The 27,003-nt window shown below is 40.6% G+C and overlaps 1 protein-coding gene across 1 annotated transcript in view; it reads right to left on the bottom strand.

Annotated features, from left to right (window-relative positions):
• Positions 1–27,003, bottom strand: part of CDKL5 (cyclin dependent kinase like 5) — a 233,767-nt gene that overhangs the window by 17,653 nt on the left and 189,111 nt on the right. The window contains exons 15-18 of the mRNA XM_055269087.2: positions 23,164–23,287; positions 16,486–16,585; positions 11,193–11,312; positions 7,911–8,127 (exon numbers count right to left, since the gene is read on the bottom strand). Of these exons, the coding sequence (XP_055125062.1) occupies positions 7,911–8,127; positions 11,193–11,312; positions 16,486–16,585; positions 23,164–23,287 (561 nt within the window). The remainder of the gene's footprint in view (positions 1–7,910; positions 8,128–11,192; positions 11,313–16,485; positions 16,586–23,163; positions 23,288–27,003) is intronic.

Raw genomic sequence — 27,003 nt, 5'->3', positions numbered from 1 at the left:
GCAGTGACTTTTAAGGGTATATGGGCTTTACAATGAACATATTCGGCTTCAAATCCTGGCCCTGCCACTTCCAAACTGGGTGACCTTGGGCAGGTTAATGTCAAGTATGGAAATCTGTTTCCTCATTTACAAAAAGGGGATAATAATAGTACCTGTTTCACTGGGTTGTTGTGAAAATAATAATAATAATAAAGCAAAACACTTGGGCATTGTGCCTGGCCATAGTAAGTGCTATGAACATTAAAAAGTATAAGCGCCAAATACTTTCATTCAGTCTTGGTAAGATTATAGTTGAAAGCACAGGCCACGAGTTTCCATGTCACTTAAGGAGACAGAGTGAAGAAGTGGTTGACACAGGACTTTTAAGAACGGAAAGCACTGACTTTCAGCTCCTACCCTTTGTTTAGAAAGAGAAAGAAAACTGGGGAATATTTTTTCTGTAAGTTACCACAAAAGCTAAGTTCTTTCCCTCCTGATTGAACATGTATTCGGTTGGTGTTACCCTAAATGATGAAACTGAGGGCCTAAAACAGGGGTTAGTAAACTATGGCCTGTTTCTATAAGTAAAGTTTTATGGGACCACAGCCACACTTACTGATTTACATATTATCCATGCAGCTTCTGCAATACAAAGGCAGAGCTGAGTAGCGGTGACAGGGAACTGATGGGCCACAGAACCCCCAATATTTACCATCTGGCCCTTTACAGGAAAAGCTTGCCCACCTCTCCTCTAGAATCAAAAAACCCTTATTAAGCTGTCCATCTTTGCTTTCTCCATAGCACTTAGCACAAGATTGGCCTCTCTTCCCATCCTCCTCAAACATGACTAGCGACGTGCAAAGGTGACAACACTCAAGTATAAAATAAACCAAAGTTTTCAAAATGCCATAAGGGGAAAAAAGCTTTATAAATAGGAAAACAAAGATCAACATCATTAAGTTACAGGATTTGCCTAGTTTTACATTAATTTCTGTCTCTTAAACTGATTACAACCTCAAAGGTCCATCATCCCTCATTGGAATTCGAATGCATTCTTTCTTCCCAAGAAGGAACTAAAATGGAGCTGTTCGCAGTTCAAACACGAAGGACCACAGTGCTCAAGATTGGGACGGCCTGGCAGTCACATCAGTCAGTGCAAAATCTGCATTTTATTAAAGACATTTGGGAAGATCCATTCAAAAATACATTGTGCTCAGTAAAAATTAACCATTTCATGCTGATAATGAAGGTTATCACGGAGTAGATATTTGTGTAATATTTACAGCAACAATAGAAATTTTACATAAGTTTAGAATGGAATTACATGCCAGAAAAAACTTGATAAGATGTACCAACACATGATACAAAGAGTTATAGAAACACTTTACAAATGGTTCATAATTCACTTGTGAGGATTTAAGTATTCAACACTTTAAATTCAGTTTGGATTCAAAAATTAAAAAGATTAACAATCACATCACACCCTTGCCACAGTAAAAAGTATGGAATTACACTTTATATAATGGATTATAAAGTCTGTGCAATTAAGAATTTCCACTGATTCTTCATCTACCACATACTAGATGTCACATCATTCTGGCTTATCCGTATTTTTAAGAATGAACAGAGTCTAAATGTCACCCTGCCCTGTGTCTTCCCGGACACCACCTTCAAGCTTACTAGAGATTGAAGAAGCTCTGAATAGTTAGCTAAGTATATACAGAATAACTACCTGAATTCAAAATGGCACAAAGCAATTCTTGGAGATAGAAATTTGGGGCAATGATTTTGTTTGGTTTAATTGTTTCTGTTAATCAATCCAAGTTTACAGTGAGAATTTACTTCTTTTAATCACCGTATTACCCCTCTAGCCTGACTCGATCGGTGACCAAAGAGTAAACAAGGGGAGGGAAACAGACTGAGGGCCAGAATCATTGTGTGTCTCTAGAGAAAACAGGTTGTCTGCAAGCTTTGCTTTCCATTTTGGAAAACCTAAGCCATGCTGGAGAACTTCCACATTCTCCGGGACGATAAGCATCTTTTTTGTTTTGTTTTTCCGTGAAACTCTACAGAGTTTGAACTGGAGCTTTTGACAATTCTGGCAATAAACACTTTAGTCCCCACAACAGGGACAAAAGTCAAGGCATCTACCTTTTCTATTCCTGGGTTTCTTCTGATAAGACCTGAAGCAGAGCACTAGGACAAGCTTGTCTACCCCTGAAAGAAATCAGATCAGACTTTTGGGAAATTAAAATCCCCAACCAAAGGAAGTCCTGAGGAATTCTTAGCAGTCTGTCAAAACAGGGGGGATGGAGGAACAGATAAGGCCTCTTTCTCCCTGATACTCTGTGTTGGAAGAGTAACGAACAAGGCAACTTCTAATCTGCATACAACATGGAGACCGATTTTCAGATTCCAAAGGAGGATCGAAATAGGAACCAAGGATCAAATGGGGTTTCGAGAGCTTAACCTTGTGGGAAATGAAGGGCTTTAGAAATGAAACTAGTTTCACTGCCACAATTTTGTTGGGCCTACAAATCCAGCGTGCCGACTATTACAATTTTTTTCTGGCAAAATGAGACAAACTTCCCTTAAATTTGGGAGTAAACAGGTGATGAATGAAAATGCAAGGCGGGTCATGATCATATTTAATAGCCTACAGTAAATACATGGAAAGGTGGGGTCAGTGCCCGGAGAGGAGAAAGGTGGAGCCAGGACCAAGCCTAACGCTGATGAATGAACAAACCACTGTGGGAAATGAAGATTCATGTAGTAACTGGCTCACACGAAAGCCTACCATTTGTATAGTACATTCAATTCACAAAGAAAAAAAAAAGAATCGAAGGGGGCAGCAGGCCCAGAGTTTCCTAGCCACCCCACTTCTCCCACATCGCGTGTATGCAGATAGATGAGGGACTTCTTTTTCTTGTATGGTTTCTTACTCATCATTTCTGAGACAGAATTTTTCATTAGCTGAACCAGACCTCAAGATATTCTGTATCTCAGCTGGTCAAGAAGCAAAAGGAAGAAATCATAACTGCTTACAAGTTTGGCTTCTGGTTATTTTTGTAAGCCAGGCTTTTAAGTCTCTGAGAGGACCTTCTTGTGAGATTCTGGCCCTGGGAATTAGCGACAGGACACTTACAACCTTTGTACTGTCTTTTCTATGTCCCCTTTCAAAAAAAACCAGAATTGTGGTTTTTTAAACCATAAGTAAGTTTTCTCTGCCGACACACTTTCTTAGTGATGAACTGAAGGAGGCAAGGAAATATTTCACTATTTTCTGACTTGGTTCAGTGTACCCCACCACATTCCAAAGTTCACAAAAGTATGAGTCTGTGGATCTTAGAACCCACATAGAGCTCAATATCCCACTATCATGCAGGAGGTAACGAACTTCTAGATAGAAAGCAATGCTCTCCAGGAAACATGTTCTGACCAGCAGAGAACGTGCAGATTTACTGAGTCCCAGCTGAGCTCCAGCACCGAATCACATTGAGCCATTGCCCTTGCTGAAAGAGTTCAGTCGCCACCAGGTCCCAGGTGAACAGAGATAGATCTTTCTACACACTTGAAAAGTAATCCTCTGGCCTTTGAAAAAAAGTTGTACACTATGAGTCATTCTCAATAATACATGGCTAGAAGAAAATAAATGGCTTTTTTCCTTATTTACTCTAAAGACTAGTTTAAGAAGTGAGGATACTATGATCTTAACTAAGAGGGGCTGGAAAGGGAAAATGGGATAGCATTTCCTAGTATAGTCCACTAATTCTCAGATTAGGAACATGCTAAACTGGCTAACTCTACAACCACAACATACTTTATAATACACGGCGTGACTAGAGACTGACAGCATAGCTCTGAGCTTAGAATTAAAGTACAACTGCGTAAGGTGAATCTTAAAGCATGTTTTAAAACAGATTTAACCAAAGCATACAGCACAAATACTTCTATAACAGCTACATCACAACCACCAATACGGACTTTTTTGCTTCTAATTGGTCTGCCATATGCTAATATTTGTAAAGAGCTATTAAATGACTTGAATAAAAAACAAAGACATTTTCTTTCGGGAGACACAGCTAAAAGCCACGGATGCCTTTGAGCAGTTGGTAAAAATCACGCCAATCTGCCAGGCTGTTGCTTGCTTCTAAATATAAGCCTCATGGCTCTATGAAAGATTTTCTAAGGATGCTAACCTAGAATTTAAGTTCTCCAACACCTATAAAGTAACTCTGGTCTCCTTCCAAAGTATGCACCTTTTAGCAGGCCCAAGACAATGGAAACGAACAATAGGGTTCCAAGGATTCAGGAATAGTGGTCGAAGACTCAAGAGAATGTGATGTTGAAGAATTCACACCTGCAGTACTGTAGCCTGGACAGAACAAGGCCAGAGCCAAGCTCTGCAGACTGGTGGGCTTGGGATGGTGTAGGGCAAGGTTTCTCAACCTCAGCACTAGTAGTGTTTGGGGCTGGACCACTGTTTGTTTGGGGGGGCTGTCCTGTGCATGGCAGGGTGTTTAGTAGCATCCGTGGCCTCTAACCACTTGATGCCAGTAGCATACCATCACCCCCAGCTGTGACAACCAAATGTCCCCAGACATTGCCAAATGTGCCCTTGGGGGCAAATCTGCCCCTAGGTGAGAACCACAGTTGTAGAGTCAGCTCACTTGAGCCCCTCAGCATGAAGCACTACCTTTTGGTCTTGGGCTCTAGAAAGAGGCTAAATTTTAGAGCAAGACCAAATGAGGTTCAGTTAAAGTGTATTTAGAACTTTAGAGAGGAAAAATGAGGACGGCAGAGAAATAAAGGTAGAAAAACAGTGAAGCAGAGTTTCTTTTCCAAAGGAGATCAGTGATACTTTCATAAAAGTAACATAAGCTTTCATTCACCCTTTTTCTTCTTTAGGAAGTTACGGCCGATAATAGGACATGGATGTCATGAATTCCCCTTCCTAAAGAAAAGGCAAATTTGTCTGACTTTAAATCAAGTCCTTTCTACCACGGATGGCAATCTTTGTGATGTCAGTAATTCTTCATCAAGAGGGGAAAACAACAGTTAAAGGCTAAGAGAGGGCCCATTAGGTGTGAGAGAAAACTTTTTCATCCCCCTCCGTGAGCAGGAAGAGAATTGCATGTTCACTTACAGCTTATTGGATGAAAAGTCAGAACAGACAAAAGCTGAGAAGAGGATTAAAGAGCTACCTCGAAAACACTGGTTGAAAACATTTGTAGATATCTGTAGGTATTTTCTGGCTCAAATCTGGGAAAGTACAAAAAGTACGTATTGACTCTTCAGCAATTAGGTTTACTTTGCTCTAGGCAGAAGGCAAATATTCTAGCCCTTCTTTGAAGAACCATCATGAATAGAAATGTTCTGCAAACATCTGAGATCCCAGTGTTAGCAAGGATGACAACATGGGAAACCAGCCCCTAGGTGACAACGAGCCTCGAATGCCACAGCATGGCAACGGGACCGTGCAGTTCCTAAGCGCATAGCACAGTGAGAAGTCTTTCCAGAGAAAAAAAGTGTAGTTTCTGGTTTGCAAGGGGGGAATACAAGGTAGAGATCTAGTATGAAAAAGAAGAGTTAAATACACACCCTTTTAGAGTCATTAGTGTCCAGGCAAAACTGCTGATGGTCCGCCTCATTTGTATCATCAAGCAGCTGCCTGGGAAAAGCCAGAATTCAGAGCTACCCAAACAGTACTGAACTGGTGAAAGAAGTACGACAGAAAAAGAACTAAAGACCATGCAAAACTATTGGTTTGAGTCAAATTATTTCAATAATAGTACCCAGTCGAGTTTCATTTTAGTGCCTATTACACTTATTAAAATTAAATAAAAAGCACCTTAAAATGACCTATCTATATAATCAATACACATTATAGTATTTATATAAAAATGCAATATGTGCACAATTTAAGCTTCAGGGAAACTAGGACCTTAGTCTTTATAATCTTCATAATCATCAGAGCTATGATTCTCAAAATCTCGGGGGAGGGTTAACAGTAACAGCACATTTCGATTATAGCTGACTTGATGCAGGGGCTGACTGACACTCAGAATTTGAGGACAAGTAATAAATACTGAGAAGTTATCTCTTTGAGGGGTGGGAGGGACCTTTAAAAGTATTATTGCTAAGAGACTACTTCCAAAAATCTACTACTACTGATAGATGATGGTGCTGAGGTGACTTCCCTCAAGGATGACCCAGAGGCATGGGAGGATAACACTTGACGGCCAAAGGGTTTGATGATACTTGGGAGTAACTTGGGAGCTGGAAGAGATCAGATGAGGGGAAGGTAGGTCCTGTTCTGATGGGGGTTGTGTGTGTAACAGGTGTGCATGAAAATCTTGTCGTAAGTGGACAGCCCCAGGAAGAAAAAAATGGATAGAGTAATTTTTTCTCCATCTGGAATTGCTCCAGGAGCCTTTTAAATATGGTATTGGAGAGAGCAATAGCAAAAAAGGCATTCAGAAATAGAAATGCCACACATATATCTCACACCCCATCAGCCAAGAGTCTCCGGGACAGTGGACAATATTCAGGAGCATAGAGCTGGTTTGCAAGATCTGCAGACAGGTACCTCTTATGATCTCACAAGGAATGTTCACTGGCAAATCTTTGGTCTACGCTCTACACTAATGCTAAGTGGAAGAGCACATTCTCTCTACAAAGACCCACGAGTAATGCCTCAATCTATTCTCCCCTGTGTGCAAGTAACGTCCCTGGACACAAACTGGAGCCAAGTGTGTGAGGATGGAAACCAGGCCTGCTGGAATTCTCACTGGCCTATCTGACTTTCTTCCCCTGCAGGTTTGGAAAGAGATGCTGCATCTCGTCTGCTACCAAGGATCATGTCTAGAGGCTACTGCTGGGGCCTAAAAGTTGAGCAAGGTTCATACTGTTACAGTCACGTGTAGCCACAATTCAACTCCCTTTATTAGAAGTATAATACTCACTTCATATCACAAATGTATAAAAATATGGCAGATAGTGTCATAACGATACTTTCTTTAAATGAATATATTTATAAAACAGATTTACCATATATATATTTATATATAGAATAAAATACTCCTGATGCAATATATAAATGTTACTGTTTAGTTTTTATAGAAACTACTGTAGCTGTCCCACTGCTTCACAATGTTTCAAACAGCTCAAAATAACTTTACATTATAACATAAAAGATATGATTATAACAGTACAATATTAATTATAAATAAATGTTACAAATCCTATCAAATATGGAAGTTTAGAAAACAATTTAAGACATACAGTTCATCTGCTAACCCTTCAAAGGGATACTCTTGGATTACAATAAACCCCACATTTAGTCTAGGCAGAAAAAAATATGTAGTAAGGGCATCGGTCAACACGACTTTCCTATCCCTTGCAGTGCCAGGACACATCCTGGCGTTCCCAAGTTCAACAGAGATTGCACTAAAGCTGGAATGTAAGGGGGAGAAACTGGCAAGAATTTCTTCTTCCTCAGTGGCACACTCTATCTATTCTCACACAAGACCTGTGGGGAGTGGCGATCCCTAAGGAACTCCTGTGGCTCTAAGATCCCTGACTAGCATTTGTGGCCGCGAGGAGCTCGACGGCCCCAACACATGCAATATTGCACACACCTTCATAAAGCTGAAAATATTGGCTCACCACTTGGCCCGGCCCATGCCCCAAGCCCAGCCCACCCTTTCCCACCCCTCCCCACTGGCTTGTCTGTCCACCCCTCCCCCCTACCAGCACAAATTACAAGGCTGTCTCTTTTAAATCATTCAGATTTGGCATTCGTGAGCGATTTGTTCTGTTATAGGGGTGCCCATTTGGCCCACTTTTGGCACCCAGCTGTTCAGAGTAGGAAGGGCCCTCTGTGGCACTCCTGGTCACAGAGGACACATGCCAACCAGGATCCATCTGACCTGGCAGCTGGAGGGCTGGCCTGCCCTTCGGTGCGGGTTCCTGCCGGATGTTGCTGCTCCCGCCAGAGGCCTGGCTCAGAGGGTGAATCCGAATTTCTGAGAAGGAATTTTTGGTTTGTTGAGCTGTTAAGGGCTGGAAGCGGGGATCTGAGGAAGCCGGGTGATTCGAGGCCGAAGAGAGATGTAACAACTTGCGCAGTGATTTCAATGGCTGGCTCTGAAAGAAAGGATGAGAATGCACACGGGGTTCAAGTTAGAGCGACCATAAGGCTGGGGAGGGAAGGGGGCTTAGACGTGAGGTGAGTGGGCGTGGCCAGGAAGGGCAAGCATGTGCAAGGAGGAGCCAGTCCAGCCATATCTGTTCTTTGGGCTTTTTCAAACAAGATTGTATTATTCTTTAATGGAAAAGCCTAGAAATCTAGATAAGACATATAGAGCTGGTATGGCAGCCAATCAAAGGCCCAGGCTCATCTACCTGGTTGCATCCTATCTCTAACCAGGGGATCTCATGCTTCAACCAGCAGGAAGGAGAAAGCAAAAGGTGTATGTTTCTCTGTTTTGAGAAGACTTCCCAAAGACTCCACAAAATGCTTCCACTTATATTTTACCAGCTAGAACTTAGGTACACAGCCATATCTAGCAGCAAGAGAAGCTGAAAATATGGCATGTTTCAGTTAGCAATGTACTCAACTCCAAGTCGTATAGCCCTTTTCGTTCTTATCTCCCCAATTTCCCTCTCTCGATATTGCAAAATTCAAATGTTCCCTTGCTGCACTTTTTTTTTTTTTTTTTTTTTTTTGCTTTTTTTTGAGAGGGGGAGGGTAACATTTGGGCATTGAAAATGCAAAGCACAAAGAAATATGCAAAACCCCATCAGAACTATCTAAAGAATTAATTCACAGGAGGCCTTCAATTCCTAACATGGGCTTACAGTGGTCCGCCCTGCGTGTCTGTCTACGGTGCAGTTGGACATCCCCAGGTGCTGCATCAAGGAGGGAGACTGACTTCAGGGCAGAGGGGAAGAGCCTCAGAGCCGTCTGCTCACTGGACAACTCCTGAGCCTCATGCTCCTGAACGATGAAAGATGGCTCAATCTCCTCTTCCTCGATCTCGGAAGAGACATGGAAAGCACTTGGAAATTCACAGCCAATCACGACTGCTGGACTTGGCCACTTGGGCTACAACCCTAGCCTTGGGGCCCCTCTGGGGCCAATTCTCAGAGTACCTTTGCTATAAATGTCATGGTATAAGGGACATGCATTTAAGGGCTCAGCAAAGTTTGAATAAAATGTTGACAAACTCAAGGAACATTACAAGATTTGAAGGAACTAGGCACTGAAACCCAAGGTAAATGGCTTCAGAATTGACTCAAGTAGATATCGTTTCAGGGGAAAGTATTCTCCATCATCATTTCGAAGTCTTCCCAAGAAAGCTTTGTGCCCCCTACAGGAGGTAGCATAGCACACTGTACACTCTAAGTGCTCAAAAGTAGCTTTTTAAAAATAATTAAATTGGTATAACACGATGAGACTCCTGGTGATTTTTATAGCCTTGACCACATGTAACTATCAAGCAATTACAATAAGCTGCATTCAGCAAGAGCTATAAAAAGTTATTTGAAAAGAGCTTCTAGCCTGGGCAACAAGGCGAGACCCCGTCTCTATAAAAAAATTAAAAAACTAGCCATGTATGGTGGTGTGTGTCTGTAGTTCCAGTTACTCTGGAGGCTGAGATGGGAGAATGGCTTGAGCCCAGGAGGTCAAGGCTGCAGTGAACCATAATATTGCCACTGCACTCCAGCCTGAGTGATTAAGACCCTGCCAGAAAGAAAGAGAGAAGAAAGAGAGAGAGAGAGAGAGAGAGAGAAAGAGCTTCTTGGTAAAAGAAATGGTTTCACAAAGAAAGTTCTAAAGCTCTCTATTCTTTTTGTTTTGTTTTGAAATTGGGAATAGAGAAGCAGGCCCTCACTCAGAGGCTTGTCTCTTTAGTTTGCATACATAGCCAATAAACTTGGATATCTGGTTCTCTATGCTTCCACCACCCCCAGCTTATATTATGTTGGAAGCAGAAAATATAAATGGCTGGGGCAAATAGAATGGGAATATGGGGAACTTCCGTCAGCAGTTCTATGCAACAGCTTACAGTTAAAGAGTAAACAGAGGCTGGGCATGGTGGCTCATCCCTGTAATCCCAGCACTTTGGGAGGCAGAGGCAGGTGGATTGCTCGAGCCTAGGAGTTTGAGACCAGCCTGGGCAACATGGCGAAACCCTGTCTCTACCAAAAATTCGAAAAATTAGCCAGGTGTGGTGGTGCACACCTGTAGTCACAGATACTTGGGAGGCTGAGGTGGGAGGATTGCCTGAGCACAGGGAGGTCAAGGATGCAGTGAACCGAGTTTGTACCATTGCACTCCAGCCTGGACAATGGGAGTGAGGCCCTGTCTCATAAAAAAAAAAAAAAAAAAAAAAAAAAAGTAGTCCATTCTCCCAATCATAGAAATCTGTGACACAAGAAATCACAGACACAAGTAATCCTATAGCCTCAAAAGCTCTGGAGGATTGTCAGAAATTATAGTGCAGAAGAATAAAGGATTCATAAAATACTCAATATCAAAAAACAAATGCTCATTATGGGATACTGAAAAGATACATTACAAAATTTCCAACCAAAATAGTTGTTTAAAGGAGATAAACCTCAGATACCTGAAAAATTTACTGATTCAGTTTCTGCTTATTCCTCCATTATGGAAGATAAATGTGACTATGTCTAATATGCAGTTCCTAATGCAACTGTTTGCCTGTTTCCTGTCAAAAATAGTATGGATTTCAGGAGTTGAAATGTTCTTTCAAGAAAACTTATCATACCTGTCTTTCAATTTGTATGCTATTACTTTTAATGAAACCTTAATCTTCCCACCATCTGTGTTCATCCTGCCTGAAATCTTATGGCATGCCTCATTTTTTACCATGAATTATGGTTCTTTAACACAGCTCAGCTCTTTCCTGGGTTGTATTTGTGGGCTGGGACTACATCTTCAATTGCCTCCAGCTAGGTGAAGGCTAACGGAAGCTTGCATCTTTCCCAGTAGAACATGGGTCACTGAAGCAAGATTCATCCTGGCTCACAAGATACATCTGGCTATAACTGAGGGTCTATTTTGAGGAGGTGCTCAGCCTTACTGTAACATTGAGAAGCTAAGTTTTCTCTACCATGCCCTCCCCACTCCTCAGGACAGTTACTGGAGAGTTGGAGAGTCTAAGAGTGGTGCAGGATCCACTCACTTGGGTCTGTAGATCTGAGATCTTCTCGGGGCGCCACTCCTTTGGTCTGCTGCTTGGAGTGCTAGCAGAATGAATGGATTTCTGCAACGTAAGAAGATCAGGGCTGTCGGAATTGGGTACCTAGAGCAAAATATGGACAAGCATTCAATAAGCACACTGATAAGCCTAATTAAGATATGCAACCACACCCAAGAGGAGAACCAAACTAAAAAGCAAACCAAACCAAAACTCAAATAACCCAGTAAAAAAAGAACCCCAATCTCTCCCAATGTTCACAATGCAAGTGATGCTAGTTAAATTCTTCTGCCCTCTTAATAATTTTCCCTGCATTAGGAAAAATTGGCAGATGTCATGCAGCTTTGTTAAACCTCAACCCTTAAAGCATTCCCATGCTGTTAGTTTTATTCGCTGTAAGAGAGAGCAGTTAAATTGGGCTGTACCAGGAATTGCTGTCGTATCCTCATTCCATATTGCAGTTAGGTTATGAACCAGTTCAATAAAACAGAAATTTTTTCCTGCTGGGAAAATGATCCAAACACTGTATTTGGTAGTGCCAAAGAAGTCTGGTAGGCTTTCAAGGATAGCAAAGTGAGAAAGTATGGTTTGGATCATATTCTCAAACCATTGTCTGATATATCTGGATCTATCATTACGTACTAGAGAAATGCTGGAAATCTGTGCCACAAATTCCAGATGAATGCAATTGCTCTATTCACCAGTTTGGTGAACACAGAAGAGTAATGTCAAATGCCAAGCAAAAGCCCTGGTTTTAAACTGACCAGCAAAAGCTCAAGCCAGACAAGGAAACAAGCTGTTTTTTCAAGGAGCCTGTTAGCTCATTCAATTTGGTCAATTCAACTTGGCTTCAAAAAGACAAATTGCCAATCAAGTGTTAACAAACTCTGTGAGTCAAATGCAAAGACATTTGTTAACTGTAAATGTTAATAGAATTCCTTACATAAAATACAGGCTTTTATAAATGTTATCTGCCCATAACTGGCTAATCAGACAAGACAAACTAGCCTTTCACTAGTTTGTTTGCTTAATAGACTTTGTGCTTCAACTTTCTCAACTGATTCAGAAGAATGGCAATGAATTTATATTCCAGTGAATTTATGGAACTGGCTCACGTACTTAACTAGCATAAAGAGAATATGACCTCATGAAAATAAGACATGCTGTTGTCATCAGTAAAACAAGTTTACTGGAGCAGTTTTCAGGGCTACCATACATAAAAACGGGTACCATGGGTGGAGTGACTACAGGAAGCTTTTTCAAAGAAGAACTATGCTTTAAATGATTCTTTGAATTAAAAAGAGGAAAGAGGGATTTCTTGATGCTTGGATTCTCCCCGTTGGTGGAATCTGTCTGCAATATAAGATACAAATAAACTAATTGCAAAAAAAAAAAAAAAAAAGTGCTCTTATTGAAACTACTAGCCCTTGGAAGCCCTCAAATTGCTAAATATTAAGTCACTGAAAGAATCTCGGTGCTGTGCATCTATAGAGGTTCTGTGCCAATTCTCACCTGGATGTGAAGATGTCAATAATGCAAATTCGAGACAAGCACAAACTTCTTCTAAGTATATAATGTGAGATCATGATCAATACCTCTAGTAGGAATGCCGAGAGACCTAGACACACCTACTCACATTAAGCTTACAAAACACTAAATAACTTTTACTATCAGAAATATGATTATAAAGAACTGTGTTAAAGAGCTACTGATAAACTTCAATCTTCTCCTAATTGCTAGAGAGGACTTCAGCAAGTAAAAAATCTACCATGTAATTTGCCTATTAGGAGAAAAAAAATCCCAACATATTGGAAACCCTCTCGAATTTGGTCAACTTTTAAGCCTGAAAACATCACTAGGAAGAGGTATTGATCACTGTGGTGGGATACTAATGTTGAGTAAGAGGCCTTGTTCTGTACTGCTAGAAATATTTACCCAATGGAAAACATCTAGCACAATTCAGAATACTGGTTTTCAAAGGGAAGAAACAGAAATTTCAATATTTAAATGGAAGCATCATCACAAATTGAGATACTAACTAACTAGGATACAATTACCAAGTTGGCAAAGTCACCATATGCTCTGAGGACTTATGTAACTCTGGATATGTAACCAAAGCCAGATTTCCCAAGGCAGCTTCCAGATTTGCTTAAGTCAAAGCAGGCACCTTTACAATACAGAATCATTTTTTTTTTGGCACCACTTTTCCCTGTTTAGGATATCTCAATTGTCAGAGAACTAGAATGTCTATGAAGGTATTCAGGTATTTAGGTAATCTTTTAAGGGTATATGTAAAAAGAGATTTGAGTAAAACATCTCATAAATTTTCTTGTTCCAATGACAGGAACCCTGAGGAAGAGTTTAACTTGCATCGCTGAAGAGGCCAGAGGAGAGCTCCTAGAGGCTCTCCACAGAGGCAGGTCCATGGTATAAATTGAGCCTGGACTTGGTATTTAGGAGAACGCAGTTCTGGTTCTCCCAATTGATTATGTGATTTTTGGGCTTTGAAGCAAGCCCACAACTTGCTTGGGCTCAGTTCCTATACTAGTGAATAAAAAAATTCAACTAGATTTAGGATCCACCTCAGCTTTAACATGTCATGCATCTCTATGTACACTGGGCATCAGATTTTCATTCTTTTGGAATCTTATGCAAAGGCCACAATGCCTTAAATCTTTTGAAGCTTATTCTATGTAGTTTCTTTTTCCTGAGTTCTAGAAAGTGAAAAACAATTAACTGTTTAAATGCTCATTCAAAGTAGGCAGAGTTAACCCAATGTCAGGCTTAGGACTCTGAGGTTTGGAAGGCTGTACTGAGCGCTCTTTGGAAATCCCAAAGCCCTTAAATTTTATTTTTCATTTAATTAAAAGATGCAGAGGTACAAACAACTTTTGGGTTGGTAAAGCTTAAGGCATTATGGCCTATGCAGAGATATTCTGCAGCTACTTTAATATCAAAAAGGAAACTTATGAAAACCTAATAAAAAGTTTAAGTTGAGAGGATGTTAGAGAATGGTTATTTTCCTTTTTACTCTAATCTATACTACTAAAATATCTACAATTTAACTAAATTCTGAATAATAAAGTCAGTCAACATGTATACTCTACTTGTGCCACAGTGAGCCAGGGACTTTAGGTTTAATATTGCTCTACAGCAAACATCAAAATCTAAATCTATATACAAAAACACCTTCAATTCCTTAATCTTTCCTACTTTCTACCACTTAATCACCCCACAATGCCAGGAGACCTGTGGTTTAGAACAAAAACCACAAAATAAAAATAATAGTGGTCAGGAGGTAGCCAAAGTTTAACGCTCATGATAGAGAAACATGTTCTACAGACAATGATAAAAGTTTTATTAACACTTTAAACATTTTAAGTATTCCTAGGTTAAATCAGGTCTGTTTGTTCACCCAGTCTAAGTAACAAATGTAGTAGTATCTGAATGGCATTTTGATTTGACACTTTAAAAGTAAGCTTCAGTTAAAAATATGGGCAGTTTTTTTAATAACTACTTCAGAAATATTATGCAGCCATTAGGATTGAAGATAATAAAGTATTTATAGTAACATACATATTCTGTGCATGTAGATATAGATAGATACACTGTTAAAAGCCAGAATACAAAATCGTACCAAATGGACTGCTCTAATTTAAAACTTAAAAAACAAAAACAAAAACAAAACCCCACCTTGTTTCCACAAACATATGCACAGGCTAAACAGCTAGAGGAAAATATACCAAAATCCTAATACTAGTTGTGGTGGGGTATTAAGATTTAAAATGATCTTTTTCTTTTTCTCAAATTTTCTATAATGAACTCATATTTATTTTATAAGGAAACATATAAATTTAACAAGCAAGCAAAGTGAAAGAATGATCTAGAAAGATTATCTGGGAAGGTATGAACATTTCTAGAACATCTGTGGGATAAAAATGCTTACTTCAGGTTATTTATACACATTGCTATGAACATCTACCTAATCTACTTCCCATTGAGTCATAATTCTATAATTTTCATAATAGAAAGGGCCTCAGAAACACTGGGTCTAATCTACTAAACTTATAGATGAAATCAGTGAAATCCATCTGAACAGGCCATTTTGATTATGTCTTCTTCCTCTTCAAATAAATAAGAATAAATTATGTATGAAGTAAAACTAGAACCAAAGCCATTCAAAATGGCTAACGAGGCCAGGCACAGTGGCTCAGGCCTAGCACTTTGGGAGTCCTAGCACTTTGCGAGGCCTAAGTGGGCAGATTGCTTGAGCTCAGGAGTTCGAGACCAGCTTGGGCAACATGGTGAAACCCTGTCTCTACGAGAAATACAAAAAATTAGCTAGGTGTGATGGCGTGTACCCAGTTATTTGGGAGGCTGAGAAGTGGGAGATCACTTGAGCCCAGGAGGTAGAGGTTGCAGGGAGCTGAGATCACACCACTGCACTCCAGCCTGGGCAACAGAGTGAGACCCTGTCTCTAAAATAAATAAATAAATAAAAACGGCTAACTCTACCTTGTTTAGCCTTGAAGTTGTCATAAAGAAAAGGGGGATGCAGCCTCATCTAGGGGAAGAACTACTCCTGCTGCTGTCCTACAGGCCGGGTTTCCCCAAGGTTCTCATGTCACTAAACCAGCAGGATCCTTGCTTGGGTGGTTCAGCGAAGTGACGTGAACGGTCCCATGGAGCCAGCTCTTTGTTCACGCAAAGGGCTCCCAGGAGATAAGGTGCATTCCAGCCCACAGTGCGATCAAAAAGCAAACATATTTTCCTTCTAATGCAAGCCCTAAAATCCCAGATACGATCTTTGTGACTATACAACTCAGAAACACACCTGTCAACGTAGGAATTCTGTAACCAGCCAGGAGAGAATAAGGAATGATGGTTATTTACAAATTTCAAGATTTAAAAGTAAACCAAAACCCATTTCCTAAGTTTTTGCATATCTTTAAATCCCCAGAGAGAAAGAAATTCCGTGTCTTCAAAGTTTTCACATTAATATAAACCCACATAGTTAAGAAGTATATTGAGAAAGGCTTAAAGTGTTCTCTGTCATCCAAATTAAATTTCTTCTATTCCTGGAGATTCTGTTGAATGTAGAAAAGGCTCTGTTGAGAGGATAGTTGTAAAGAATTTCAGAAAGAGACATAATACAGGGCATAAATGTCAAGTCTCAATAAGAAAACAATCAACTTTGATTGCCAAGTGCAAAGTGTAAAGTATCCATTGAATAATGCAGAAACATGTTATTATATATAGAAACTGGCCATCTACTTACTGTTTGAGATTTCTTCTTTTTCTTTTTCATTGACCTGAAAAATCCTTGCTTCTCTTTTTCCTTGAGTTGCTCTGAATGACTAATATTTTCAGGACTTTTCCTAAATGAGAAGACATTTTTATCATATTGATTTTTCAATCATTTTCTTGCCATTGTGTGACAAATATAATAAGGACTGAAAATGCATGACACTAGGTTCGTATAGCCAGGAAGAATCAAACACTTGGGTAAAGAGCCTCTAAAAAAGCACAGGAGGAACTGAATTTAATCAGCCATGGTTAGTGATTATCCTCTGGCACAGGCTCACTCAAAAGAGCAATTTGAGCATTATATGACCTGTAACTGTTGCTGCAAGACCATCTTCATGCTGTTGGAGACCTTAGAGTTTGAGATTATGAAAAGTACACAGCTTAAAGGATGGCTTTTCTGTAACTCTACAAGGGAAAGAGCAAAACTTTTTCAACACCTACCTTCATTTTTCTATTTACCTTTTAAAAACCAGCTCGACAAGTTTATTATTAGTGACTTGTCAAGATACTGAACATAAAGATCAATACGGCTATAAAAACATCTTGAATAAAAGTAAAAATTTGCCAGAAACTGGAAATATCCTACTTATTAAACCTTTTATCTGTTTATTAAAACTAAATAAAAATAGTTAAGAAAAAATGTAGGGACAGGTGCAGTGGCTCACACCTGTAATCCTAGCACTTTGGGAGGCTGGGGCAGGATCGCTTGAGGTCAGGAGTTTTAGACCAGTCTGGGCAACATAGCAAGACCTCGTTTCTTTGGAAAAAAAAAAAAACTTTCACAGGGGGGAAAAAGCTTCTAACTGAAAATACTGACATTAAGCTTGATACCAATGACACCACCAGGTATTTTGAACTCAGAATGATATATTTATAATTTTGAAAGCCAGAAAACTTCAGACATGATGAAATGGGTAAGTGTTGAAAAGTTAAGAGTCTTTATTTTTATTTATTTATTTTTGAGACAGTGTCTTGCTCTGTTGCCCAGGCTGGAGTGCAATGGTGTGATTTTGGCTCACTGCAACCTCCACCTACCGGGTTCAAGTGATTCTCCTGCCTCAGCCTCCCAAGTAGCTGGAATTATAGGCATGCACTACCAGGCCTGGCTAATTTTTTTACTTTCAGTAGAGACAGGGTTTTACCCTGTTACCCAGGCTGGTCTCGAACTCCTGACCTCAAGTGATCTGCCCACCTCAGCCTCCCAAAGTGCTGGAATTACAGGTGTGAGCCACTGTGGCCAGCCAAAAGAGTCTTTAAATGTAGTGTTGTACTGTTGCGAAAAACATTCTAATCCCAATGACAGACTGGGCCTAGGCCCTGGGAATTTGGTAAAAGTTTCTTGTGACAAGTTCTTTTGCAATTAAGGAGATGAAACCCTCTTGCATGGGGCTTAAAGATAGACTGTCGTAAGCTAAACTCCAAGACACAGCATTCAGTCACTTGCCATTGGTAAGGAACACTGCAGAAGAGTGGGGTTTGCTGGAATCACAAAAGCATGACTCTGGATGGAAAGGAGCCTCAGAGAGCATCTAGTAGAAATGGCAATACTATTTTTAACGTTCTGTAACTTCTAGAGGTTAAAGAATTATATGTTTATGAAATAGCTATGTCCTTCCACAATACTATCTGCAAAAACACAACCTAGAAGCATGACAGAATATTCAGATTAATGGGTAGAAGTTTTTACCAATCAGAATGAAAGTCTAACAAAATACCACAGGTGTGTTGAGGGTAAAAGTGCTTTCTGCCAATCCAGCAAATCTTTAAGGAAGACATATTCATCATGACTGCCATCTCAGAATGTGAATGGGCATTACTGTAAGAATGTTAACGCTGGCATGAGAGGAAATGAAGGCTTGAGACACCAGTCCTAGGAGGAAGTAGGATCTTGCACGGTAAGAGGAGAATCTATCCAGGATGAAACAGTGAATAAGTGAAAGTGAGAAGGGGAGGGTAATAAAAGGAAAGCTCAATGTTTGCAGTTTGCATGTTGCATTGTTGGGTCCCCAGGACACAGGGAAGATGGGCCAAAGACCCTCTGCAGGGGCTCTTCAAGAGGCACTGGATAAACCACAGCCCAGGTGGGGATACAGGAATGATTGGGACATTTTCAAAGATCCAGGCAGAGAAAGATCCCAGAGGCCAAATGAAAAAAAGAAATAAATTACCCTTGAACTGGTGGGTGAAAACTAGGAGTGAAGCGTGTGTTTGCATCACCAAGGACAGAGAGAAGGAAGTCAGAGAGGAAAAACAAAACAAGGGAGAAGCTATGTAGGAACATACATACCCAAAGAATTAACACAGAAAGGGAAGGGAGAAAAGGCTGACAGAGTGACTCAGAGACAGATGGAAAGAGGCTGGCTGGAACAAAGGCACTTGAAAAGCTGTGTTGTATAAAGGAATGGAGAATGAGTTATACATTGACAGCTGGAACTGAGCCATATGGGTAAGCGTGTGGTTGGTCATTTCCCTCATTTGTGCGTTCTGGCCCCTGTGATTCCACCTGGAAGACAGCAGCTTCGTGCTGAGTGGGGTAAAGAGGAGCAGCACAGAAGAAGGGTAAACAGGGGGTTCACATCAATCTCAGAGACAGATGCTTTGAGAAGGACGACTCATCCAGTCACCTGGCACCTTCTCCAGAGCAGCAGTTGGGACCAAAACAGTATGGGAGGAGGGCAATGAGACAAGGGGTAAGCAGGCACACAGGCATGGGACTTCAACGTTATCTAACATGACAGCTATTTCCATAAGGGTCCAAGAGGAGACACAATTCCAAAGACTCACCTAAAGAAAGGAAGGAATTAAAATCCAATGAATCACTCAACCAACATTCAGCAAGTACTTTATATATGTCAGGCCCTGTGTTAGGTGTTGAAGAAACAGAGAAAAATAAAAGAACGAATCTGATCTCACTCAAGCTGCTCACAGACTCTTGTTGGGGGTAGGGGACAGGTTTGACAGCCAGGGAATGGGGCGGGGGGGCATCACGGTCAGGCTTATGGGACTTCAGTATAATCCCTCTGAGAGCAGCATGGAAGGTGAGCTGAAGCCGTGAGGAGCATTACTCTGTGACACTTTCTCTGCCACCCCCCCTCCCCTGGCAATGTGACAAGCATGGTTAGCTAATGTGTGAGAAGAGAGAGTCAGTGAATAATTCTACGGGAGTAACTCTGAAAGCTATGATGACAAGCACTAATGGATACCAATATATTCATAACCTTATGAGAAAAAGAAGGCTGGGATTGCGCAAGTTACAGCAATTCTTCCTTTAACTAGTGGGATTTCTTTCTTTTTTTTTTTAAACGGAGTTTCGCTCTTGTTGTCCAGGCTGGAGGCTGGAGTGCAATGGCGTAATGTCGGCTCACCGAACCTCCACCTCCTGGGTTCAAGTGATTCTCCTGCCTCAGCCTCCCGAGTAGCTAGGATTACAGGCATGCGCCACCACGCCTGGCTAATTTTCTATTTTTAGTAGAGACGGGGTTTTTCCATGTTGGTCAAGCTGGTCTCGAACTCCCGACCTCAGGTGATCCGCCCACCTTGGCCTCCCAAAGTGCTGGGATTACAGGAGTGAGCCACCATGCCCAGCCAACTAGTGGGATTTCTAAGTAATTTGGTTTACTCTTTAAACATAAATTTTTAACCCAATTGACAGCAGTCTTTCTAAACATATTTATACATTTTGTCTTTCAAAGCAAAGTGAAGCTGCCTGTTTTATAAACACACACTCCATAGAGATCTATGATATGTATGATTTTCCCACCTGCTTCTCTCCATAGCTATTGCTTGGATCCTTTTCCCTCTGCACACTGTAGTATTACCTTGAACTATTTCTTGCCCTGACAACCTCAGTGCCACCTGCTAGAACTGAGCATAAATGAAGAACATACTCCAAATGAGGGTGGGGGTGTTATCCTATTAGTAAAGATGATTAATCCTACCATATTAACTCTATTTTGCTTGTTCTGAGATATTTTGGCTACCTCCTGATTCTTAAGTGGGTTCTACATAACTGAGATGGCCAGAATAACAGCTCTGGATATCATACTGCAATATCTATTTATTGCTTTAACATATAACATAGTAGCTTGACTTTTCCATTGCAAGAAAGGGGTACACTGTACAAATATTCTCTTCCCGAAGTAAATCTGAAGTACTACTACCAAGGAAAAACAAACTGACCTTAGGTAAGAGATTATTTAGGAATAGCAATTCATGGCCAGGCACAGTGACTCATGCCTGTAATCCCAGGACTTTGGGAGGCTGAGACAGGCAGATCACTTGAGCTCAGGAGTTGTAGTCCAGCCTGGGCAGCATAGTGAGACCCCATGTTTACAAAAGATACAAAAATTAGCCAGGCATGGTGGCATGTACCCACAGTCTGGGCTACTCAGAAGGCTGAGGTAGGAGGATGGCTTGAGCCCAGGAAGCAGAGGTTGCAGTGAGCCAAGATTGCACCACTGCATTACAGCCTGGGTAACAGAGCCAGACCCTGTCTCCACCCCCTCGCAACAAAGAATAGCAATTAACTATATTACCATAACAAGGCTCTTTGATGTTTTTTGTAAGTTACCAAATGTGTATTTCTCTCAAATATGAAGAATCTTGATGAACCAATTCGAGAGCTTGTTCAAGAAGAAAAGTCAACATGAGTCAAGTTGAACTAATGACAGACTAAGTGAGATGCAATAAAGGAAGGAAATATGTCATAGCAGCATTATCATGAAGAGTTAACAGAAACAAAAGAATAGAGCCAGTTCATCACTGGCAATTCTGGAACTCTCAAGTCTCATAACAGTGAAACTAGAATAAGGATGACCTGATGAAGACTCAACTGAAATTCAACATCCCAATTGAGCCTCTCATTCTTTTTAAAACAACTCTTTTCAGGTTTCTATACATATCCATGCGTAAAACAAGTTCTACTTAAACCGATTATCAAAAGACCGAAACAATACATTACTAACACTGTCTATCCCAAATTTGGATTTAATTTTGATCTGACCTAATTTTCACAGGACTAAGGTAATCTGTAATTGTTACTCTTTTAAATCATCACCACTTCATTATGTAATAACAAAGAGAACCCAATTCCTTCTGTACTTCTGTATTCTCACCATTTAGACAATTTTGTCATGACTTATCAAAGCCACACCAGAAAATGGTCAACACTGGTAACTAAAGAAGTTGTACCTGTGTTCTTACATTAATTCGCAGATCTTTTCTATATACTAGGGAGCTTAAAACAGTCACATGGAGAAAGAACACCAAAGTTTATCATCAAAATGGAAACACCTGATGCTGAAGTTAGATGACAACGATAGTAACTGCAGTCACTAACATTAATGAATGCATACGGAGCCAGGCATTATTCTAGGTGCTTCTAATGTATTGCCTCATTTAATTATCACATGAACCCTATGAGGGAGGTGCCATTCTTAGCCCTATTTTACACATGAGGAAACCAAGGGACAAATAGACACAGTCTCCTGATTGATAGACAAGTTGCCATCAACCAAGATATCCTATTTCCAGAGTCTAAACTCTTAGTCACGAATGTTAAGACTGTCATTTTATAAATAGGCAATGGATGTAAATTGTGCTTATACAGCAAAAGTGTATATAGCTTTTAAGAAGTCATTTTTTATGTTGTTTTAAGAATAATTAAGTATTTTTCACTATAGGGCACAATAACCCTGAAACCTTGATGTAACTTTGTCAACAGGGTCCAAATTGTGACATCACATGGAGTCAAGAGTACTGACATAAGGCCCTTCTGTTACTTCTGGCAACAAACACCAGAGAGGGACTCTCTGACAGACTGGTCTTATTTCAAATCCAGTGTCTTACAGTGATGTCCCATTTTATGCTCTTGGTAGAGAACCTGGGCAGTCTTTCAGGGTAGTTGAGAAGAAGTCTACATTATTATTTTTCTTAAAGTCCTTACTCCTCAGACAGATTTGCTAATGGATCTTGATAACACTGTAATTCTCTCCCTAAATATTTATTGATATGACACAAAAAAGATAAAAGAATAAGAAAAGTTGCCACATCATTTGTGCTTTTCACTACCATTATGCTTTTATGGTAGCATAAAGGACTGTTCCCCTATTTCTTTTTACCCTGAATGACAGACAGGTAGCACAGAGGTAACAACCATGAGCTTTGGAGTTGGAGCTCATTTAAGTTTGAACCCTGGCTCCCTTCTCCATGTTACTGGCTGTCCAGCACCGGGCCAGTTCCTCGACTTTTCCAAGCTTCAGTGTCCCTGCCTCTAGCATGGAAGCGTAGTGTGACTGTGAGAACTGACTGAGATGATGCACACCAAATGCTAAGCAAAGTGTACCTGGCTCACTGTCAACAAAAGGAGACCGCAAAAGTCATCACTCATGTCAGAAGAACACAGTGGAAAGCGTATCAGGTATTTAATAATCCAGGAGATTTTTTTTCCCTTACATGATATTTAATATAAATGCCAAACTGGAAAAAAGTTACCAATAATGAAAAATCACATTTTCCTTATTCAATAATTTATCTAGAGAAAAAAAGGCCTAGCAGGAGAAAGAACACTAAAAAGCTCATCCAGAATTTATTTCAACTCTTAAATCTACAATTAAAAAAAGGAAGAGTAAAAACAAACCAAAATGCTCACCATGGATCAAATGCTGGTTGTCTTTTTGAGTGGTTGGTTCCAGAACTGCTCTCTGATGGTAGAGAAGAAACTCTAGTTGACACATTATTTTCATGGAAAGAATTGTCTGGACGTGGAGATGGCACTGAATAAAGAAAAAGTAAGTCACTGATGGACTATTTTTTTTTTTTTTTTTTTTTTTTTTAGACAGGGTCTCGCTCTGTCACCCAGGCTGGAGTGCAGTGGTGTGATCTCGGCTCAGTGCAGCCTTGACCTCCCAGGCTCAAGCAATCCTCCTGCCTGAGCCTCCCAAAGTGATGAGATTACAGACATGAACCACTGCAGACGGCTGATGTTCTCTTTTGGTCAAAGCAGTTTTCACATTATCCTACTGCATTTTCTCTAACACAAATAAAACAACAAACAAACATATAAAAATCCTCATCAGCCCTTCACATAACTTTTATGTTTTCTGAGGGTGAAGGCATTCCAGGGAACCTTGTCCCTCCATCCACTGCTTATGACACTAATTTGCAAGGGTTAGTTAACACTAGGTAATATGTATTGAAAACAGTAAACTGACCTGCCAGCTGATAAAGTGAAGAACATTATAAGATATTTCCTTTCTCCCTTTTTTTTTTTTTTAAAATAAGAGACTGTTACTCATGCTGGAGTACAGTGAGTTCATGGTTCACTGCAAACTCCACCTCCCAGGCTCAGGTGATTCACCTTAGCCTCCTGGGTAGCTGGGACCACAGGTGCACACCATCACACCTGGCTAATCTTTTGTAGAGACAAAGTTTCACCATGTTGCCCAGGCTGGTCTCGAACTCTTGAGCTCAGGCGATCTGCTCACCTCAGCCTCCCAAAGTGCTGGGATTACAGACGTGAACCACCGCGCCCGGCCAGGATATTTTCAAGTGTGAATCTTGTAGCCTCTATCACCATTCCCTGCCACCGTTTTGGCATTCTTTAAAGTTAAAGCTTTCTTATCACAGACCAACAATGTAAAATCTATTCTTAGTTTGAAATAATTAATATGTGTGCTGAAACAGACAAACTACAGTTTAAGCCTTGACACTTGGGAGGTAGTATCACTCGTTTTTAACCTAAATTACACAGAAATTTAGCTATTTCTATAAAAATATTATTTTTCTCTAAATTCTAAATGAACAGAAAAAGATAAAATGTAATGTACATGAATAAATACTTTTCTGCTTTTGGGGGGATAGTTATTAACTTTTCCTGTCAATTTCTAAGAATGGTTAGGCCAGGCGCGGTGGCTCACGCTTGTAATCCCAGCACTTTGGGAGGCCGAGGCGGGCGGATCACGAGGTCAGGAGATCGAGACCACGGTGAAACCCCGTCTCTACTAAAAAATACAAAAAAAATTAGCTGGGCATGCTGGTGGGCGCCTGTAGTCCCAGCTACTCGGAGAGGCTGAGGCAGGAGAATGGCGTGAACCCGGGAGGCGGAGCTTGCAGTGAGCCGAGATTGCGCCACTGTACTCCAGCCTGGGCAACAGAGCGAGACTCCGTCTCAAAAAAACAAAAAACAAACAAACAAAAAAAAAAAATTCTAAGAATGGTTATAATAAAAATATACTGGAAATTTTACCACAAAAGGAATATACAGACTGTATATACAGATAAATAACACAATTTCACTTGACTCTTGACCAATAGGAATGAAAACAGGAAGCATTCTGGAAACATCTGTTATTTCAATAATACCACCAAATCTTCCTCTAGGACTTAGTAGTATCATTGAAATGACAGATGTCTCCAGATGTTTCATCTAGTTAAATATTTTCCTTCTATATCTGAAATTTTTAAAATTAAAACATTCCACCTGCCAAGCTCTCACTACCCTCTCTACTAATGAGGTAGATATATGAAGTATTTCTCTGAATTAACCAATTTATTTTTGTTTGCAATCAAAATAAAACCATGTTTCCAGAGGTCAAAGACTAATTTAAATCTCCATCAGCATTTTATATTAATGTATATTCTCCAGACGTCTATAGAAATAACACACCTACACTACATTTTGGAGGTAATGCTTTGGTGATAGAAGAAAAGGCTTTTGCACATGTATGCAATAATATTTTAATTAAATTAAATCTTAATTAAAAGCTTAGTCCCATAAAATTCTTTTTTTTTTTTTTTTTTGAGACAGAGTCTTGCTCTATTGCCCAGGCTGGAGTGCAATGGCGCAGTTTTGGCTCACTGCAAGCTCTGTCTCCCGGGTTCACGCCATTCTTCTGCCTCAGCCTCCCGAGTAGCTGAGACTACAGGCACCCGCCACCACACCCGGCTATTTTATTTTTTATTTTTTTTAGTAGAGATGAGGTTTTGCCATGTTAGCCAGGATGGTCTCGATCTCCTGACCTTGTGATCCTCCTGCCTCGGCCTCCCAAAGTGCTGGGATTACAGGTGTGAGCCACCACACCTGGCCAGTCCCATAAAATACTAAAGTGTAATCATGGTATCAGAAAAAAATGCATTAAATGGCATATTCAATCAATGCCTTATGCTCTTCCAAAGGTGGGGCTGGAAGGGAAGGAACAGAGTAGCCTAATCATTAAATATACATTTAGTCCTAATAACACTTCTGTGCATTTATTTAGCCGGGGTTCCTAATTAAAATGACTAAGCAGTTCTCCATGCCCCCGCCCCAAATCCTGCCCCTTTCCAACTATCCTCTTAAAACAACAGAAATAGTAGGAAGTCAGGCAACATGGGCATAGGAGGCTTTAGAAAGCTGTGGTGACTCTTGAAGGCTTTACAGGCCTCCTGACCCAAGGCCTTGCTCTTGGCCCTGTGGGCTTGCTGTCCATTTTCTCCACCAGGGTGTTGGAATGCCCAAGGGCTTTACAATCTATTACTGCATAGTTACTAAAAGGGATTGCCTTTGTCATTCAATGTCTCCTAAGTTCATACAACCCCAAAAGCATCTGTTTTAGTTGTCTGTTAAATAACAAAGTACATTTTAGGCTGTGCAAGTACACTTGAAATTTTTCTTTAACTCAATTGACAAATATTTATGAAACTGTGCGAGGCAGTGTACTAGTCAATGAGAATAAAAAGAAGAGAAGACAAAGAGAACTGAGTGTCTCACAATCTTGTGAGAGAGAACTCAGACAAAGAATCAGTGCAACGTGGTCAGTGTTACATCAGAATTACAGGGAAGGTACGACAGACAGAACAGAGAAGAAAATGTTTCACTCCATCTGGAACAAACTGTGGGAAGATATTATACTGAAGAGGACCTTAAAGAAAGGGACAGAAACAAACTGTTCCAGCAGGATGAAGAGTACATTACAGGCCAGAGGAGGGCACAGCCTGTGCACAGCCTGTGCAGTCCCATAGGCTGGGTACCAGAGAGACCTGGGGGGTCGGGGAGAAAGTGGCTGGAGAGCATGGCAAGGGCCAGACCATGGGAAGTCTGGAATGACACCCTAGAGAATTCAGATTTTGTCCTGATGCCAATGGGAAGCCACCAAAAGACTCTCGACAGGTGAGCGATAGGGGATTAGGAGTAGGGTGGGGTGGGGTGGGCAACGGGATGCCTTGCTCTATTTTTTTCCCCCTTGTAGCACTTAGTATCTTTTACTGCTCTATATAATTATTATGTTTAGTGTTCATCTCTCCTCCCGAGGAAGTGAGTTCCGTGATGGTGGAGATCTTTGGCTATCTTGTTCACCAACAAGTTCTAAGCCAGAACAGTGCCAGACACACAGGTAACATCGATAAGTATGTTATGGCTTGACAGAACAAAATGAGTGGTATGGTCAGAACACAGCTTCAGAAGGATCACTCTAGTCACTATATTGTCAGGTACCTTGGAGATAGGGAGACC

This window comes from Symphalangus syndactylus, chromosome X (genome assembly GCF_028878055.3).
Source record: "Symphalangus syndactylus isolate Jambi chromosome X, NHGRI_mSymSyn1-v2.1_pri, whole genome shotgun sequence".
Taxonomy (NCBI): Eukaryota; Metazoa; Chordata; class Mammalia; order Primates; family Hylobatidae; genus Symphalangus; species Symphalangus syndactylus.
The sequence above is the reverse complement of the archived record's forward strand: the minus strand, read 5'-3'. Positions and strand labels throughout refer to the sequence as shown.